Genomic DNA, 17,631 nt, shown 5'->3' with positions numbered 1-17,631 from the left:
GAATTTCGATCATGAGATGAGGCAGTGGGAGAGGGGACAAGGGATGAGCAACCACTTCAGAAATCGGGGTCCAGAGGTGGTCCAGCAGTCCCCTGGGCTGGTTTTTTTCACCTCCTTGTTCCCCTCTTTGGGTCCTGTGCTCCTAGGGCCATTCACCTGCTGGTCCCAGCTTCATGACGACATCCCCTCCATAGGATGTGCTCCCTGTTCAGACCTGGATCCCTCTGGCCCATGTGGATCCCTCTCCATTGCTCGGGTTCTCGCCTTGCTTATAGCCTGATCTAACCTTGCAAGAAGACTGCAAGCTACAGAAAGGCAGAGATTCTGTTCTCTACTTCTCGGCATCTGTGACTCTTGCTCCAGGAAGGGCTCGTGTTCCAGCAAATGTTTTAAAGACTCATGATGAGCAAATGAATGAATGAAGGAAGCAAGCAAGCAATGAGAATATGGCCTTTGGGAAGGAATCATTCAGAAATAGTCATACAGGAGATTTTAAAGATTATCTTGAAGATTCCCTTCATGTTATAGCTGAAGAAACCCAAATCCAGAGACATTAGGGGACCGGTGTAACTGTAGTGGCCAAATCTCCAAAGACTTCAATGCTAATACATTTTGGGGGGGATGGGCTCCTGGCTGGCTCAGTTGGGACATCTGACTCTTGATCTTAGGTTCATGAGTTCAAGCCCACATTGGACATGCAGCCTACTTAAAAAAAATAATAATAAAGATTTTTTTTAAATGCTAACACTTTTGGGAATACTCAATTATGTCAAGTACTAAAAAAAGGAATGAAGGTGAAAGAGACTAAAAAAGATTAAACCTTGGCGTGGCTCATCCCTGACTCTGCTCTTGGTCTCATCTCCCATTTCCCACCAGTTGGAGTATAGGTTGTCTCAACCCTCAGGGTCTTCCCCACTCCAATCAGCTCACCCCAAGTTTACCTCCTTGCTGTTCCCCAAGCATACCAGGCACGCTCCCAGCACGCTCCTGGCACCATTGCCTTATGCTCTCTCATGGGAATGCTCTCTCTCTAGAAAAGCTCTTGGCCCCCTCCCCCTCTCACTTTCTTCAGGCCTTTGTGGAAAAGCCACAGTCTCAACAGAGCCCACCTGGACCTCTGGTCTAACACTGTGACCTCCTTTCAAGGTGGAGACCCTGATCTTCCAAGCCCCTTCCCCTACACTACTTGTTTTTTTTCTTTCACAGCCCATGCCACCGCTGTGTAATTTATTTCATGGCTTACTGCTTACTACTTATTTCCTGCCTCCCTCTCCCTACAAAAATAGAAGTTCCATGAAGCGCAAGGAACTTTGTTCTCTCTATGGATCTACCCCAAGCACCTAGTAGATGCTCCATAAATATTTTCTAAATGAAAGACAATATGCTGAGTCTGGAGGTCGTGGTTTCAGCCTAGGGAAGAATCTGGAATATTAACAATATGTACCAACACTGAAGCCAGTGCTGGGCACAGACCGAGTCTTGTGTGGAAACCTGACTCATCCCTGCTGGCTGGATTTAACCAAGCCCTGTATTACTCAATAATGCGATTTCATTTTCCACCTCATATGTGCAAGGTTCGTATTTTAGGATAGTTGTATTCTGATTTTCCCAGATCTCCATTCTTATCAGATAAAAATTTGGTGAGGGATGAGGAAAATTCATTCCTTTACAAGTAACAAAGTAAGAAAACACCTGAAGACATACAAACAAACAGAAAAACAACAGCTACTGTGACCAACAGACTATCTTTGGAAATTTTTAGAAATCAGAGAAGTTAAGCTGGATCCCAGTCTGCCGCTTACTGGGCTGAGTGACCATGGGTGAATTCTTCAACCTCTTGAGTTTCCCCACCTGCAAATACAGCTAACCACACATACTTCATGTGGTGATATGCTACCTTTATTGAATAGTGGGCATAGGACACCGACCACGGTGTGTGGTATATAGTAGGTGCCGGTAAAAGGATTGGTTATCTCCTCTTGACTGTGTCCTTCCAATAGCTCCAACTCAACCACTCAGGCAGCTGTTGGGTAGACATGGCCAAATGCATCCTTGGACACAACAGGCTCCTTTGTGATCCTGCCCCTTCACTATTCCTTATCACTTCATTTACTTATACAACAAATATTTGTTGAGCATCTACCAGGTGCCAGGCACCGTTTTGGACTCTGGAGACACAGCAGCAGCGAGCAATACAGACAAAACACACCTTGCCCTCGTAAACTCACATTTGAGTAAATGATGTTACATTTGTTACATTATGTTGTAATGAAATCCAGAGGATCCAATGGTTGGAGGATGAGTGCTATGGAGAAAAACCAAGTGGGTAAAGGGAACACAGTGTGCCCCCAGAAAAGGATCACATTTAAACCAAGACTTAAAAAAAGCAGAGAGAGTGGGACGTGAACTTTGTGGATGGGAGGGGGGAATGGTCCAGATAAGGGGAAAGGCACCTGGCTTCCCTCGCTCCCTCTCCCATCACATGACACCATTATGCTGGAAAGCAGTTCAAGGCCATGAGAGGGGGCCCATCCCCCGGGGACCGCAGTGCAGTGATGATTCAACTCTTGACTTTCCTATCCTGCTTCCTCAGCACAAGGTATCGCAAGTGGGCCGCCTCTGCTTTCCCTCCACAGAACCCCAGAACATCTCCCAGACATTAGCTCAGCCAGCATAATCCTTTCCTCACAGGCCGGAGGGACTGGCCCCAAGGAGGGGCCGAGAAGCAGCATCTCAGCACCCCCTCTGCAGGAGACACAGCAAAATTCACCTTCGTAGGACCTGCCTCTTCTTAAGCAGCCCAAGGGGCGCTCAGAAACAAATGCAGGTGACAGTGAAGGGGATCAAGAGGACACTGATCAGGACAAGCGCTGAGCAATGTCCAGGGATGTGGAATCGCTACTGTACACCTGAAATGAATATAACATTGCGTGTAAACTACACTGGGATTAAAAATAAAATTAAAATTTTTAAAAAGAGTATCAGTGGAAATTTAATAAAAGACCCCCCTAAAAAATATCTGCAATGTTCCTAATATTTCCTTTTTTCTCCTAAAGATTTTTATTTATTTATTTCTGTAGACACATACACAGAGGGAGAGACACAGGCAGAGGGAGAAGCAGGCTCCTTGTGGGGAGAGCCTGATGTGGGGACTTGATCCCAGGACCCCGGGATCATGACCTGAACCAAAGGCAGCCACTCAACCACTGAGCCACCCAGGGGCCTCTTTTTAATTTCCTTTTTGAATCAACAGTGGCTTGAGGCCCTCGGGCAGTGGCAGGACTCTGCTGTTCACTCACCAGCCTCAAGCAGTGGCTAAACCAGTACAACCAGATCTGTCCGAGGTGAAGGCCCGGGTCTCTACCTCCAACCCCGGCACAGGCCAGAACTTTTGTAAAGCACATTAAAAAAAAAAAAATCAATTACTACAAAAATGAATTTCCGGTGACATCAGGATAAAACCCCAAGTGTTTGGTCGAGTCAACAGACATAAAGTCATGCTGTCCAATTTGCCATGGGAGTCTCTGCGTTCATCGCGGGCCAGAAGCAAGCAGCCTGCTGCCCCAGCATGGGCCTTGGACCTCACCTCGAAGTGCTCCACGGGCTCCCAGGTGTTGGCCCCTTAGCACGGGACAGGCACGCGGTGGACACCTCAAAGGTCCCAGTGCCACCTGGAGCAGAGGACAGGGCTGCTTTCGGGAACAATGATTTACAGAGCCAGGGATGTGACTGCCAACCCTCACTTACTCCGCAGCCGGCTGAAAAGAGTTTTACCAAAATCAAGCCAGGCACCTGTACAGCAGCCGAGAACGGGGGTCAGCCGGGAGCACAGAGCCTCCCAGCTGGGCTCTAGTAAGCCTACCCCAGCTTTGAAACTGCCCCCCAACCCGCGTCCCTCACCCCTTTGGCAGGCCCAGCTGGGGGCGGCACCCCGCTTCTAAGCAGGTGGGACCATAATTTTACATTTCACAGGCTGGGTTCCTTGTCAGCACATATTTCTTCTCTATGGAGTCTTTTCAGCCCTCCCGCCTCCTCAGCTGCAAAACAATAACTTCGGGAACTGGAAAATGACTGTTCTGATAACGGTACCTAACTCCTTGACATATACCTTAAGGAGGGGGAAAGGCAAAAAAAAAAAAGAAGAAGAAGAAAAAGAAAAAGAAAAGTAGTACATTTGAAAGCACTCAAAATAGAGGAGAAAAGTTCACACGATTCTTTTGACCAAAAATAACACCCATGACTCACACACGCTCCCTCTAACAATCCATCAAGCTAGCACGTGGCGCCTGCTTATAATTTATCAGCCAAGCAGAGCATTTTGTCTCTGTGTTCTTGAGAAGGACTCTGCGACCATCAGTTTGCACGAGCAGCAGTGTTAAGGAAATGTCACAGAGAGGCTGGCAGGACCGGCTCACGCCGGGAAGGGTTCCACAGGGAAGGAAACCCAAACGGAGAGATCGTCGCCTCTAGATCTCTGGGGCGGGAGGTAGCAGAAACAGCAAAAGTGTAAAAAGGTGTGCAAAGAAGCTCTTTTAAATATTCAGATCTAGGGGCACCTGGGTGGCTCAGGTCATGGTCCCAGGGTCCTGGGATCAAGTCCTGCAGGGAGCCTGCTTCTCCCTCTGCCTGTGTCTCTGCCTCTCTGTGTCTCATGAATGAATGAATGAATGAATGAATGAATGAATGAATAAATAAATAAATAAATAAATATTCAGATCTAGTGGGGCCGATGATAAAGGTTGACATTTTAGCTGTTGACATTTTAGCTCCAATGACAGGGGAATGACTACGGCGGGACGGATTGTAGGACCCGTGTACCAAAGGGACTATTTCTAGCTGGAAGTTCCCAAACCTTGAGATGGGGAAAGAGAGGCAAGTGAGGTTTGATGAGAACGTAGCTGAGACACCTGAGGCCAGAAGGAGCAAGGCACATCCTCGTCAGGGAACAATTCAACCCCCAATCACAAGGGGGGTGTGCAGAGGTGTGCCACCAAGGCCAGCCCCGGAGGTGGGCGCCGTGACACTTACGGAAATTCTCTCTGCACAGAGATGAAGGCCACAAACCCTGACAGTTCTCGTGAAGGCAAAGACCAGGAAGTTCGAGAGGGCAGTGTGGATCTCACCCCAACCTTTCCGCTTTCGGGGGGCCGACATTCTCCCTAAGGCAGATAGTTCCGCGGGCAAGGGGAGCCATTCGTCCAGCTTTCTTCGAGTCCCAGAGCATCCGAGGCTCTAACTCTTGCCTCTACCCCTGGGTTTCCATTCCCCTACAAGTGCCATAAAATATATCAGAGCAGTTTACACTCTAGATGCAATACATTTTTTAAACTCACGAGAAATGATGGCAGGGAGATTTTTTTTTTTTAAATGATATATTTGGCAATGACAATCGCTGTTAAGGACTCTTAACTCTTGTTAAGGATCATCTTGTTGATGATCAAGTCATCAACACGGCTCGCAAGGAAGGGATTTCAAGACACTAGTTACAAGAGACAGCCCTGAATCTTTCAGATGGGGAGACAAGGGTCCGCTACATAGCATTTTCCTCCCTGAACTAAGAGAAGCAAAGATGGATATAAAGCAGATCAGATTATGCCACTCCAAAATATTCCACTCTTGCCATAAGGATATTTTGAGCTGAGAGCAACTGAGAATCAACAGATACAGAGAGTTCCCATCCCTCCTCCCCATTTCTGCTGAGAAGCAGGGCATAAATTTCCCCTTGTAATGGGGAGCCACCCTCTTCCACACCAGGAAGAAGCAAGCAGCCCATCACCGGAGAGCCACTCGGGACACCCCCATGAGTCTGCACAAACAAGCTTCACTAAAATAACCCTCGGGGTGCCCTGCTAGTTTTCCTGTACATTTCCTAGTCATTTTCCTATAGCCGATCATCCCTGGAAGCCCCAACCCCCTTTCTTTTATTAAAATGGTACATAAGAAAAATAAATAAAAATAAAATAAAAATAAAAAATAAAATGGTACATAAGTCCCCGAGCCAACCACTTCACCTGTGAACTCCCATACATGTAAAATAGTCATGAAGTTATATACTTTTCCCTCTTCTATCTTTTGTTAGTTAAATTTGCAGGCCTCCAGTCACTGAACCTAAGAGGTTAGAGGGGGAAAAAAAAACCACAAAATAAAAGAAAGCGATGCAAAGTTTAAGATTAACCTCCCATCCTTGCACTAGCCACTGGGAAGAGCAGAAAAGGGGGCAGGCCACTCTTCTTCACCTGAGTCCCTAAATAATCCAGACTGGCAAACCAGGGCACAGGGGCAATACTCCAGGGACAATCCCTCATGTCATCATGGACCTCTGTAATTTATTAGATACATAGCGCGGCTGTAATCCGGCCACGGAAAAGTTAGTCTACATCACAATGTAAAAATGATGTTTACCAGAAAGTCCTGTAACTTACCTCCCGATTTGCTGACATATTGAAAGTGCAAGTCAAAAGCGGGAGGGGGAAAAGATAGGTAAGAGACGGAGAGACAGGTGAAACCTTGACCTATGCACTTCCTCCAGAACAGTGGGGAAAAGAGATGGGGAGGGGGGAGGAGACAGAGATGAGACTTAGACACTGTGCCAGCTGGACATGGTGTTTGGAAGTTTGATGCTGTGTTGGGGGCGCCTGGGTGGCTCGGTTAAGTGCCTGCCTTTAGCTCAGGTCGTGATCCCGGGGTCCTGGGCTGGGATCCAGTGGGGTGTCTGCTTCTCCCTCTTCCTCTGCACACCACCCCCCGCCCCCTGCCGACCCCTGCTGGTGCTTGCTCTCTCTGTCTCTCTCAAATAAATAAAAAAAAAAAAAAAAAAAAAAAAAAAAAGTGGATCCTGTGGACTTCTTAAAGCCGCACCACCGACAGGGCAAAGTACTCGATTAAACAAGCATATATTAAAAAAAAAAAAAAAAAGAAAGGTTTGATGAAACATCAAGTATACTTGAGCAGGGTGATTGATAGCAAATTTAATCGCAATTTCTACTCTGCTGCTTGGGTCTGTGGCGACTCCTGTGTTAATAGTAATAGACTGAGTGATACTTGCTTTGCTGAGCAAGGGCCCCCTATTCATGGCAACTGCCAAAGTGATGACCTCTGCTACGGTGACAGTTTTCCTATTGACAAGAAAACAACCACCCAGAGGTCACTCCGGACATATTTTCTGGCCGCACAAGGAGCCCCCCGCAGCCTCCTCCCCATAATCTCAAAGCACACGCTTGCCAATGAACACATTTCCAGGCCCACGGGCAAACACGTGTCAATAGATTTGGGAGGCTGCTGTTGACGTGAATGTGTGCTTCATCTTGGCCATTGGGATTCTCCATCTGCCTCCTCTCAAGTCCTCTAGACTCCTCGGGCCTAAATATCCTCATCTGTAAATGTGGGGGGTGCTCCCACCCTGCCCCCAAACTCCCTGTGAGGGTCCACAGAGCTGTAGCAAGATGCACTAGTGCTCAAAATGAAGTTACAGTTACTAAGATTTGGGCGGGGAGAGGGGGGGGGACCTGGATTTTCTTCCCTGTTTCCCTGATGGAACAGGAAAGTCATACTGTTCAAAGTGCCACAAAAAGAAACATCTCAAGGCACCAGAGATCTTTGTAGGAAGTTTTAGGTTGTGAGCACCATGCCCAGGATGCATGTACAAAGTTGCTCTGATTCGCAGTCACTGGGGATGAAAATAAGGTTGACCAGGAAGACTTTTCCACTGAAGTAAAAAGGCTCCCTCCCATCCCACAAAGGGCCACTCTAGGCTCTGATTTCTCCAGGGCCGGCCTTCTGGCACATGTCACCAACTAAATAAACCATCACTCTTTAAGGGAACAAAGCAAAGGCTCCCTCTTCAACCAGGAGCAATTCCTCCCATGATGCATCGGCTTGAAATCAAAACGGGAGAAGACAACCGTGGGTTTGATTGTTTATTCAGGGAGGACTTTGAATGGGGAGAATGGGCTTCTGTGACCCCAAAGAATCCCATCTTCTAAGAACATGAACCCAAGATAATTTCAATTCCCTTTGTCTCCCTTGGAGGAACTGCTTGTTTAACAAAGAAAAAAAAAATATTTAAAGGGTTGTTTGAGATCTTCCGGCGAGGTCTCGCTGCGGCACAAAGAGGTGCTCTGTGTACAGGTCTGCCTAGAGTATCAAGAAGACATCTTCATTTCAATATCCCATGAGAAGTTATTAATGCATCGCTGTTGTCATGATCTCTTCACAGCTTCCTTAACGGATGATTTGCCATTGGAAACTGAGTTGTTTTAAAAGGGATTCTAAGTTCTAAAAGAACGCCTTGACAGCTGTATTTCTACAACTACAAACATGAAAGCTCTGGTCTGTCCTCAGAGGAGGAGACAAAAAGGCAGGAAAATATTTATGACCAGACAGTTGGTTGCCACGGGAAAGAACACCGGCTTACCAGGTGAAGATGCCACGCTCTTTCTGGTTCTCCACCACTTCTAAGCACTTCAAAGCACTTAATTTCCAGACTTCCAAAATGGGTGTTGATTATGCTCCCCACCCCCCAACTCAGCTTAAGAGTCAAATATAGAACAAAAAACCTGAACGAGAACATTCAACTACAAGTCAGCAGATCTGGAGTTTTAGGTCTGCTCTGTTAACTGGCTGTGTGATCTTGGACAAGTCATAGGAAAAAAAAAAAAAAGGAACTAGCCAACATTCACTGAGCACTCAGCAAGTACCAGGCAATGAGCATGATAAGCATTATCATCCCAATTCCTTGGAGGAACTTTATGATTATGTCTTGTTATTATGTTTGTTTTGGAGAAGAGGAATTTGAGTCTAAGAAAGGTTAGGCAGCTGGCCTGAGACCACCCACCAGGAAGTGGAGGGTTAAGTTCACATCGGTACTACTGAGGGCCCAGAACCCGGGCTCTTCCCACCTACTGCTACCCAAGACGGTGCCTTGCAACTTTGTGGAAGACCTAATTTGCCAGGTCAGGAGACAGCTAGGAGATCACATTTGTACGTACGTGCATGGATACGTGGTCTCTGAAAAGCACAAAGCCACTACCAAGGCTGAGAATGTGGTGTATTGCTTCTACCTACATCTGAGAAGAACCTTCAACTACATTTATGGTCAGCTCAAGCTCCTATGACAAAAGACCATAGTCTGGGTGGCTTATCCACCAAAGAAGATGATTTTTTAGAGTTCCACAGGCTGATAATGTGCGACCAGAGTGCCAGGCTCCCGTGAGGGCCCTCTTCAGCGGGGACTCCTTGGTGTATCCTCAGAGGGCGGAGAGCGGAGCACAGAAAGCAAGGCCTCTCCTGCCTCTTGGAAGGACACTAATCCCACTCATGGCAACTGCACTTTCATGACCTCATCTCAGCCTAACTACCTTGCAGCGGCCCCGCCTTCTAATACCATCACCCCCTGGAGAGTAGAGTTTCAATATATGAATGTTGAAGGATGGGACACAAACGTCCGTCCATAAACCGAGTGATGACAGCAATCTCTCCCTCTGAGTTTAGAAATGAACAGGGGGAGAGTGTAGTAAGTAGAGACCACCGAGATTCCTCCTTCCTGATCAAGAAACAAGGCTGATGGGCAACGAGATGCTCCGTGTGGCATCTTCTCCAATACGTAGATCTTTCAACCTCCATGTCCTGTCTGTTAACCTGACAGCTCTGGTTCTGGCGCCTTCTGCATATATAGGGAGCACTTGCTTTGTAGCTGGAAGGGTAAATACTTTACCCATTGTTTGCCTTTGGGATAAATATGTAATGTCATATAGGAGACACTAGGTCGGGGTGCATGCTTCTATCCTCTTCCATCTAGCAGGAAGGAAGGATTTTCTTAAGAAAATCACTGTGTCTCTCCCTACCACTCCTGTCACGTGTGTGCCAAGCTATCTGCTTCTGGCTAAATGGAAAGTTTCATTGCAAAAATAATAATAATAATAAAAATAAATAAAAATTTAAAAAATTAAAAATAAATTAAAAAATTTAAAAAAGGAAGTTTCATTGCAACCAGCACCTAAACACTTACTGCTGCATTTTCTTCCCCATACCAGGCTGATGAAGAAGGCATCTTAACATCCACTCCCCACAAACCAGTCACACGCCTCCAAAACTAAATCGAAGGTAAAAAACATTTAAAAAACATATTTTCAATGGGTAAAACTCTTCATTTTTCCAAATCCTGGAACTACCTTTCCCCGCTATTTATCAAGACATCTCTTCCATTACAAGCCAGAGTTCTCTCCCTTGCTTCGGGCTGTATTTTTCTCTCCATAGCACCAATTGCTATTAACATCTGATGTATTTTAATTCTTTTGTTTATTGTTTGTTTATTCATAGCATCTCTGCCGGAATTAAGGTGTGTGGCCATATTATTTATCATCCAGACCAAGAGATTTTGGAGAGTGGAAAAAAGCACTAATACAAATGATGCCAGGACGAAACGGAGACGTTCCTGGGGAAACGAAGGTGTGGTCACCCTAACTACATTGTAAGTTCCATAAGCTCGGGGACTTGGGTCTGACTTTTCTCCCCCAGTGTCCCCACTGTCTAAATTAGCACAAGACACCCATGGGATGCTCCATAAATAGGTACTGAGTCATGATGGCTCCAAGCATAAGCTCTCAGTGGACTGCAGGGGTTCAAACTCTGCCTCTGACATCAATGAATTACGTCATTTCCCTGCGGTAATTTCCTTGACCACCATATGCTTCAATTTCCTCATCTGTCAGATAGTGTCACTAATGAGAGCACCCACCTCACATGCCTGTGAGAACAGTGCAATCCTGAGCACAGGGTCCACACCCTGCAAGAGAGGGCACTCCAAAATGTTGGCTACCATCATGACTGTTGGCCATTCCAAGACTGTCTTTTTTTTTTTTTTTTAAGATTTTATTTATTTATTCATGAGAGAGAGAGAGAGAGAGAGAGAGAGAGAGAGAGAGAGAGGCAGAGACACAGACAGAGAGAGAAGCAGGCTCCATACATGGAGTCCAATGTGGGACCTGATCCTGGGACTCCAGGATCATGCCCTTGGTCAAAGGCAGGTGCTCAACCACTGAGTCACCCGGGTGTCCCCATTCCAAGACTGTCTTAAGAAGGCGCACAGAGCAGATGGTTATGACACTGCCTACCCAGCACCCCTTAACAAGACAACAGTAGAAACCTCCTTGTGTCCATGGGATCCCTGGCTGCACTTGGCTGATCCTGAGATCAGCCCCTGGCCTGAGGCTGGTCTAGGGGAGCTCTCTCTCCAAACTGAGGAGCAACATTTTTCCCTAGAGATCAAAGATGTGGAGTCTGTGGTCCTCAGGCAATCGACAATCACATTGTCCATTCTACAGAAAAGGCAGGTCCACAAAAAGAAATGATGGCTGCTGAGGGCAGAGGAGGGAGCCGGAGTACTTGAGGCCTGGCTGCATTTCTGCCTCTCTGATGGCTCAACCATTCCCTCTGAGGTCCTATGAGCCAGGAATCTCCTCTGTGGCCCCAGCTACTTTAACCTGCCAAATGTAAATTAAAAGGTCCTGACAAGGGCAGTGGTAGAGAGATTCATCACACTAATATACAACTGACTTAAAATAATTTTTTAAAGGGGATGAGGAGGAGAAGGAGAGGATGATAAATATTTATTGGTGCTCACCCTTTGCCAGGTACCATAGGGAGACTCTGCTTGTACCACTATGTTGTGGGTACCATATTCATTCCCATTTTATGGACGAGACAGCCAAGACTCAGATACCCAAAGAAACCTTCCCAAGGCCACACAATTAGTTTACTGGATGTCCCTGCTGGCTTCCTAGCAGCGCTTCTATCCTAGGTGATTAATCTAAGCCAATTAACATATGGTAGTCTCCTGGTGAATGTTAACAGATCAGGATTGGGAGCATGTCCTACACTATCCCAATTAGACTGGAGAGAAAGACTTATTTCCCATGGCTCGGGTGTTTGCTTCTCCTGCTTAGGAGAACCAGCCTCAGAAGAAAGCTAAGTTCCTTCTTCTAAGAAAAGAAGAAAGAGAAAGCAGAAGAGTTCTTTTTCTCTTCAAGGGAGAAAGCTGATGTTAAAATTGGCACAGTAGAAGAGCAATCATAAAATACAGGATGTCTTGTTCAATTTGAATTAGAGATAAACAATGAATAATGTTTTGACAAAAATCTGTCAAATATTGCATGGGTCATACTTTTTTTTTTATAAGTAGGCTACACAACCAGCATAGAGCCCAGCATGAGGCTTGAACTCAGAACCCTGACATCATGACCTAAGTTGAGATCAAAAGTCAGGTGCGTAACTAACTGAGCCACCCAGGTGCTCCAAGGCCCATTCTTCAATACTAAAAAAAATTACTGTCTATCTGAAATTCAGATTTCTCAAGTGTCCTGTATTTTTTTTAAAGATTTATTTATTTGAGAGAGAGCGAGCACACATGTGCATGCACACAAGCACAGGGGCTCAGCGAGGAGTCCAAACGCCAGGCTCCATCTCATGACCCTGAGATCATGATCTGACCCAAAACCAAGAGTCGGACGCTTGGCCAACTGCACCTGCCAGGCACCTCGCAGGTGTCCTGTATTTTTATTTGCTAAGTGTGGCATGATGGAGAGAAGGAGTAATCACAATGAAGAAGTAGTACACACTACCTCTGAGCTTCTGGTTATGCAAGGTCATTGATTTCTTTACTGTTTAAGCCCTTGAGAATTTCTGTCACTTGTACCCCAACGCAACCCATCTCATGCAAGTCAGAGGTTCCAACCCAAGTGGGAAGGACACAGAGCCAAAGGCACACCACTGTACAACTCCTAAGGGGACAGAAACTAAACGCCATATTCAAATCTAAAAAGCTAGTGCTTAGGACACTTTTTTAGGAAACTTGTTTTTTTCAGAGCTATACAAATGCAGCTTAACAGACTTACTGGAATTCTTCAGATTCTCTTCAGTCAATGTAAATTTTTTATTATAAAGTCATGGAATGTGAATTCACTTAAACTGTAAAACCCCTTCATGAATACTAACAAACTCTAAAATCTCAACAAAGATGACTGTTCATAGTACAAAACATCTAGCAATTCCAGATTAAGAATGCCAATTTTTAGACACTCATATTTCCTTGTCATTTTGTTAAAAAAAAAAAAAAAACGAACGATTAGCTACATAGCAAAATTTGACTTTAGAGCAAACCTGGGGCATTATAAAATAATCAAATAAAATAGGAAGTGAGTATAGGAATGAGCAGAACTGAATAACCAAATGAGTAACCATAGGACTAAGATGTGTTTCAGGGTAAAAGTCCTGTGTGTGTGTGTGTGTCTGGGGCATATTATTTACTGAGCGTCGAAAAATCTCAAGGAAATGAACCCAACAAGTTTACATGTGATGTCAGGTATATCATCAATGAACAAGAACAATATGTTGAGTTAGCCATTATTGTTACGAAAAGACAAAACAATCCCCATATCTTTATTTGCATCTACCAGTTTCAAAGCCCTGCTCTTGGGCAGAGGCTCCTCTGTAACGTGGAACACAGAGCATTAACATCACCGTCATCTAGGCTCCCTTCGAGCCCATAAAAAGCCACAATTCAGGGCATGTCAGTAGAGAACAACTGTGAGGTTGAGAAAGGTCTAACAAAGATATCTTTGGAAAACAACAAGATATATATGTGTGTATGCAACTGGATTAAAAGAAATGTGATTTGTGATATTCCTGAACATAACATGTTATGAAAATCTAAACTGGCCCCAAATTAATCTATACATTTTACAAAAACCCAACCAAAATACCAACCGCTTGGATGGTTTGTTTTGGTGGGATCCGAGAAAGCTTCCTAAAATATTTGTAAGTTTTATCTGGAAAAAGTAACAAATAAGAAACATGTGAAAAACAAGAGCAAAGGAAAGAGACTAGCCCAAACAGATGTCACAAGAATTGTAAAGCCAAATCATTAGAATAACGTGGTACGACCCCAGGGTTACACAGGAAGCTCCAAGGAACAGAACAGAAAGTTCAGAAAAAGATCCACAAATATATAAGGATTTGTTCAACGACATATGTAAGTATCCAAAAATCTGTGGGGGAGAAAAAGTGGATTTATCAATAAAAAATAAAAAATGTTGGCTACCACCTAGGAAGAAAGAACATAAATGGCTTGAGTTTTGCTGGTAAGATGGCTCTTGAGGCCTGAAGTAGTAGAAGCAAATGGGAGAACAGAATCCATCCCAGGACAGGATGCTAACAGGTGACGGCCCTAAGCCCTCAACTCCCCCCTCCTGACAGGATTCCCAGCAACAAAGGGAATACTGTCAACTGGTGTGCCCTGGGTGTTACATGATATGTTGGCAAATTGAATTTAGATAAAATTTTAAAAATAATAATAATAAAATAAAAATAAATAAATAGTTAGATCCAAAGGAATAATAATGGACACACACGTGCTTGAGTTTTCTCTATGGGCAGAACAGGTAGGGAAGAGGGGATACGTATGATACGCTCAAAATAAAAGAGAATTAACTGAGAACTTCCCCCTCCCCGTTGGACCTCACTGGGTTTCCTTCCACACCCCCACCTCCACCCCCAGCCCCACCGCCAACCCCTCTTCTCAGCCACCCAATCCCCACTCCGAACACAAAAGGATTCTGGGAAGTTAGGAGAAGTTCTCTACATATTTTGGATTCCCTGACCCCCCCCCGCCAGTCATTGTAAGGCATCGAGAGTTAACCAAACTTCAGGAAAACGTCTTACCTGTTTCCTCTTTTCAGGGGGAAGTGATGGATCACCATCCTACAAAGGAACAAATGTTACACTTTACTTAAACAAACAAAAAGATGTACTTAGATTCGAGGAACTGACCCAAACTCTGAAGCAAATTCAGACCCTCCCACTCCTGCCCCCTGCGATCAATAGTGTGAGGAGCCAAAGTCAAATACATTTTTTAAAATATTAATTATCAACTGAACCAGTTATGTTGGAAAAACCTCTAAGAAATCAGTTCCAATTAGGACCAAACTCATATACTTTCTAAAACCACAGGAACCAGCTAAATATATGAATAAACTGTACTTATCAAAATTCTTTTTGAGCAGAGCCCAAACTGAGATAATACAGTTCATTTGGTTTGAGCTGAATTCCTCTTTTAAATGGTTAGATCCAAAGCACTGGGTGTTACATGATATGTTGGCAAATTGAATTTAGATAAAAATTTAAAAATAGTAATAATAAAATAAAAATAAATAAATAGTTAGATCCAAAGAAATAATAATGGACACACACGTGCTTGAGTTTTCTCTATGGGCAGAACAGGTAGGGAAGAGGGGATATGTATGATACGCTCAAAATAAAAGAGAATTAACTGAGAACTTCCAGTCCTATCAGACTTTCTGTCCTAAAAGGATTCAATCCTACCCCCTCTTTTGGTGCCACCTGGGAATAAAAAGGGCTCAGGTGAACATTCAAATGCTCCATAAACGAGTACTCTTCTCTCCAATGCTACCTGTATATAACCTGTGGAATCTTCCAATCTGTTTCTGCTCCAAGATGGATCAGTGAATCCCATACAGAGAGCTAAATGTTAGCCATCGGGTGAGCACCCCAAAACAGAGATTGCATCTGTGATAGAAAAAAGTAGAATGGAAAATGGTGCTCATGGGGATCCCTGGGGGGCTCAGCGGTTTAGCATCTGCCTTCGGCCCAGGGCGTGATCCTGGAGACACGGGATCAAGTCCCGCATCGGGCTCCCTACAGGGAGCCTGCTTCTCCCTCTGCCTCTATCTCTGCCTCTCTTTCTCTCTGTGTCTCAAATGAATAAGTAAAATGAAAAAAGAAAGAAAAGAAAAGAAAAAAAGAAAGAAAAGAAAAGAAAGAAGAAAAGAAAAGAAAAGAAAAGAAAGAAAAGAAAAGAAAAAAGAAAAGAAAAGAAAAGAAAAGAAAAGAAAAGAAAAGAAAAGAAAAGAAAAGAAAAGAAAAGAAAAGAAAAGAAAATGGAGCTCAGCAGTGGTACCCTCCGGGTCAGCACAATCTGTATCCTTAAAAATCTTGCCACATGAAAACCGAGAGAATCTAAATGCCTGGGCTAAGGGAAAGGTTAAAGAAACTATGGAAATCTTACTATGCAAATGTTTTTAAAAATGAATTGAATTTGTATGTGTGGCCTAGAGAGATGACCCAGGCAGAGCACCGAGGGCAAAGCAAGTGCTGGAACATTTGGTCCAACAGAACTCCACGATGATAGAAGTGGCCTGTGTCTCACGGTCCAATACGGTGGCCCTCACGGAAACCTTCTATATCCACGTAATCCCACACAGTAGCCACCTGCCACCTGCGGTGATGGGGCCCAGGAAACGTGCTGGGCCTGAAGAACAGAGTTTTTGATTCCACTGAATTGTAATTAATTTGAAATGAAATTTAAATAATCGCATGTGGCTCGTGGCTTCTGGATTAGTGCAGATTTATAATACGGATCCTCTTTAAAAAGCCCCAATGGGGGGTGCCTGGCTGGCCCCGTCGGTGGAGCAAGCGACTCCTGATCTCTATCCAGGTGCTGAGTTCTAGCCCCACCCTGGGTGTAGAGATTACTTTAAAAAAAAAAAAAAGGATAAAAAGCCCCATATAAATAAAGTAACAGGGAGGCACGTACAAACACACGTGTCTGTGTGCGTATTTCGGAGGTGCCGGGGCAGGCAGTCTGGACGCACACACACATCGGCTAGCGCCCGGGACTGGGTTGTGGAGGCAACAGGGGTCACAATTTTCCCTTCCTCACTTCTCCACTTTGGAGCTTTTTGAATGCAATCTTTTTTTTTTTATTATTGTAATGAAGTGGCATGTTGAAATCCCCACTTTTTTTTAAATTTCACTTCCAGTGTAACCCACTTCCGATCTTAATGCGGGCACGAGAACGTCCTGGGACGTAAGACTTACGATCAGCTCCCGGTATTTCTTCTTCAGGGACTGGTGGCGCTCTCGAAGCTGATTGGCCATGAGTTTGTACTGGTCCCTTTCTTGCTGGCATGTGTCCAGCTCCTTGGAGAGGATCAGCAGGGCTTCCTTTTTACTCTCCAGCTTTCTTTTGCACACTAGGTACTGCAAAACAAACACGTCCAAGCAGCTGATCAAACACACCCACAGACCTCCGTTTAACGCGCACTATCTTTAACACACCCTGCAGGCCTGCTTTACTTGTGTTGCATTTTTTAAAATTATTTTTAGAGATCACATATACAGACGTCTGCAGCAGGTGTACGCCATACAGACTGCTACAGGACGCGACATACGCCCCTCACGACAGAACCAAAACCTTGGATGATCGTGAACTTTGGCAAACTGGATAGACAGATAAAATAATTTTTTAAAATAATTTTTATTTATTTATGATAGTCATACAGAGAGAGAGAGAGAGGCAGAGACACAGGCGGAGGGAGAAGCAGGCTCCATGCACCGGGAGCCCGATGTGGGATTCGATCCCGGGTCTCCAGGATCGCGCCCTGGGCCAAAGGCAGGCGCCAAACCGCTGCGCCACCCAGGGATCCCCAGATAAAATAATTTAACTGACATATAAGCAAAAAAGCAAAAAAATTTTTTACATGACACAGCTGGACTCAACTTTTGTTTTAAAAGGATCTGTATATTCGGTAAGATGGGGTAAAGTTTTATTAAAATTCA

The 17,631-nt window shown here is 44.8% G+C and overlaps 1 protein-coding gene across 2 annotated transcripts in view; it reads right to left on the bottom strand.

Annotated features, from left to right (window-relative positions):
* CCDC149 (coiled-coil domain containing 149) overlaps window positions 1–17,631 on the bottom strand; it is a 103,174-nt gene that overhangs the window by 51,710 nt on the left and 33,833 nt on the right. For both annotated transcript variants that reach the window (XM_072737978.1, XM_072737979.1), the window contains exons 2-3: window positions 16,891–17,052; window positions 14,716–14,754 (exon numbers count right to left, since the gene is read on the bottom strand). In XM_072737978.1, coding sequence (XP_072594079.1) covers window positions 14,716–14,754; window positions 16,891–17,052 — 201 coding nt within the window. The remainder of the gene's footprint in view (window positions 1–14,715; window positions 14,755–16,890; window positions 17,053–17,631) is intronic.

Source organism: Vulpes vulpes, chromosome 14 (genome assembly GCF_048418805.1).
Source record: "Vulpes vulpes isolate BD-2025 chromosome 14, VulVul3, whole genome shotgun sequence".
Taxonomy (NCBI): Eukaryota; Metazoa; Chordata; class Mammalia; order Carnivora; family Canidae; genus Vulpes; species Vulpes vulpes.
This window is presented reverse-complemented; position numbering and strand designations above follow the sequence as displayed.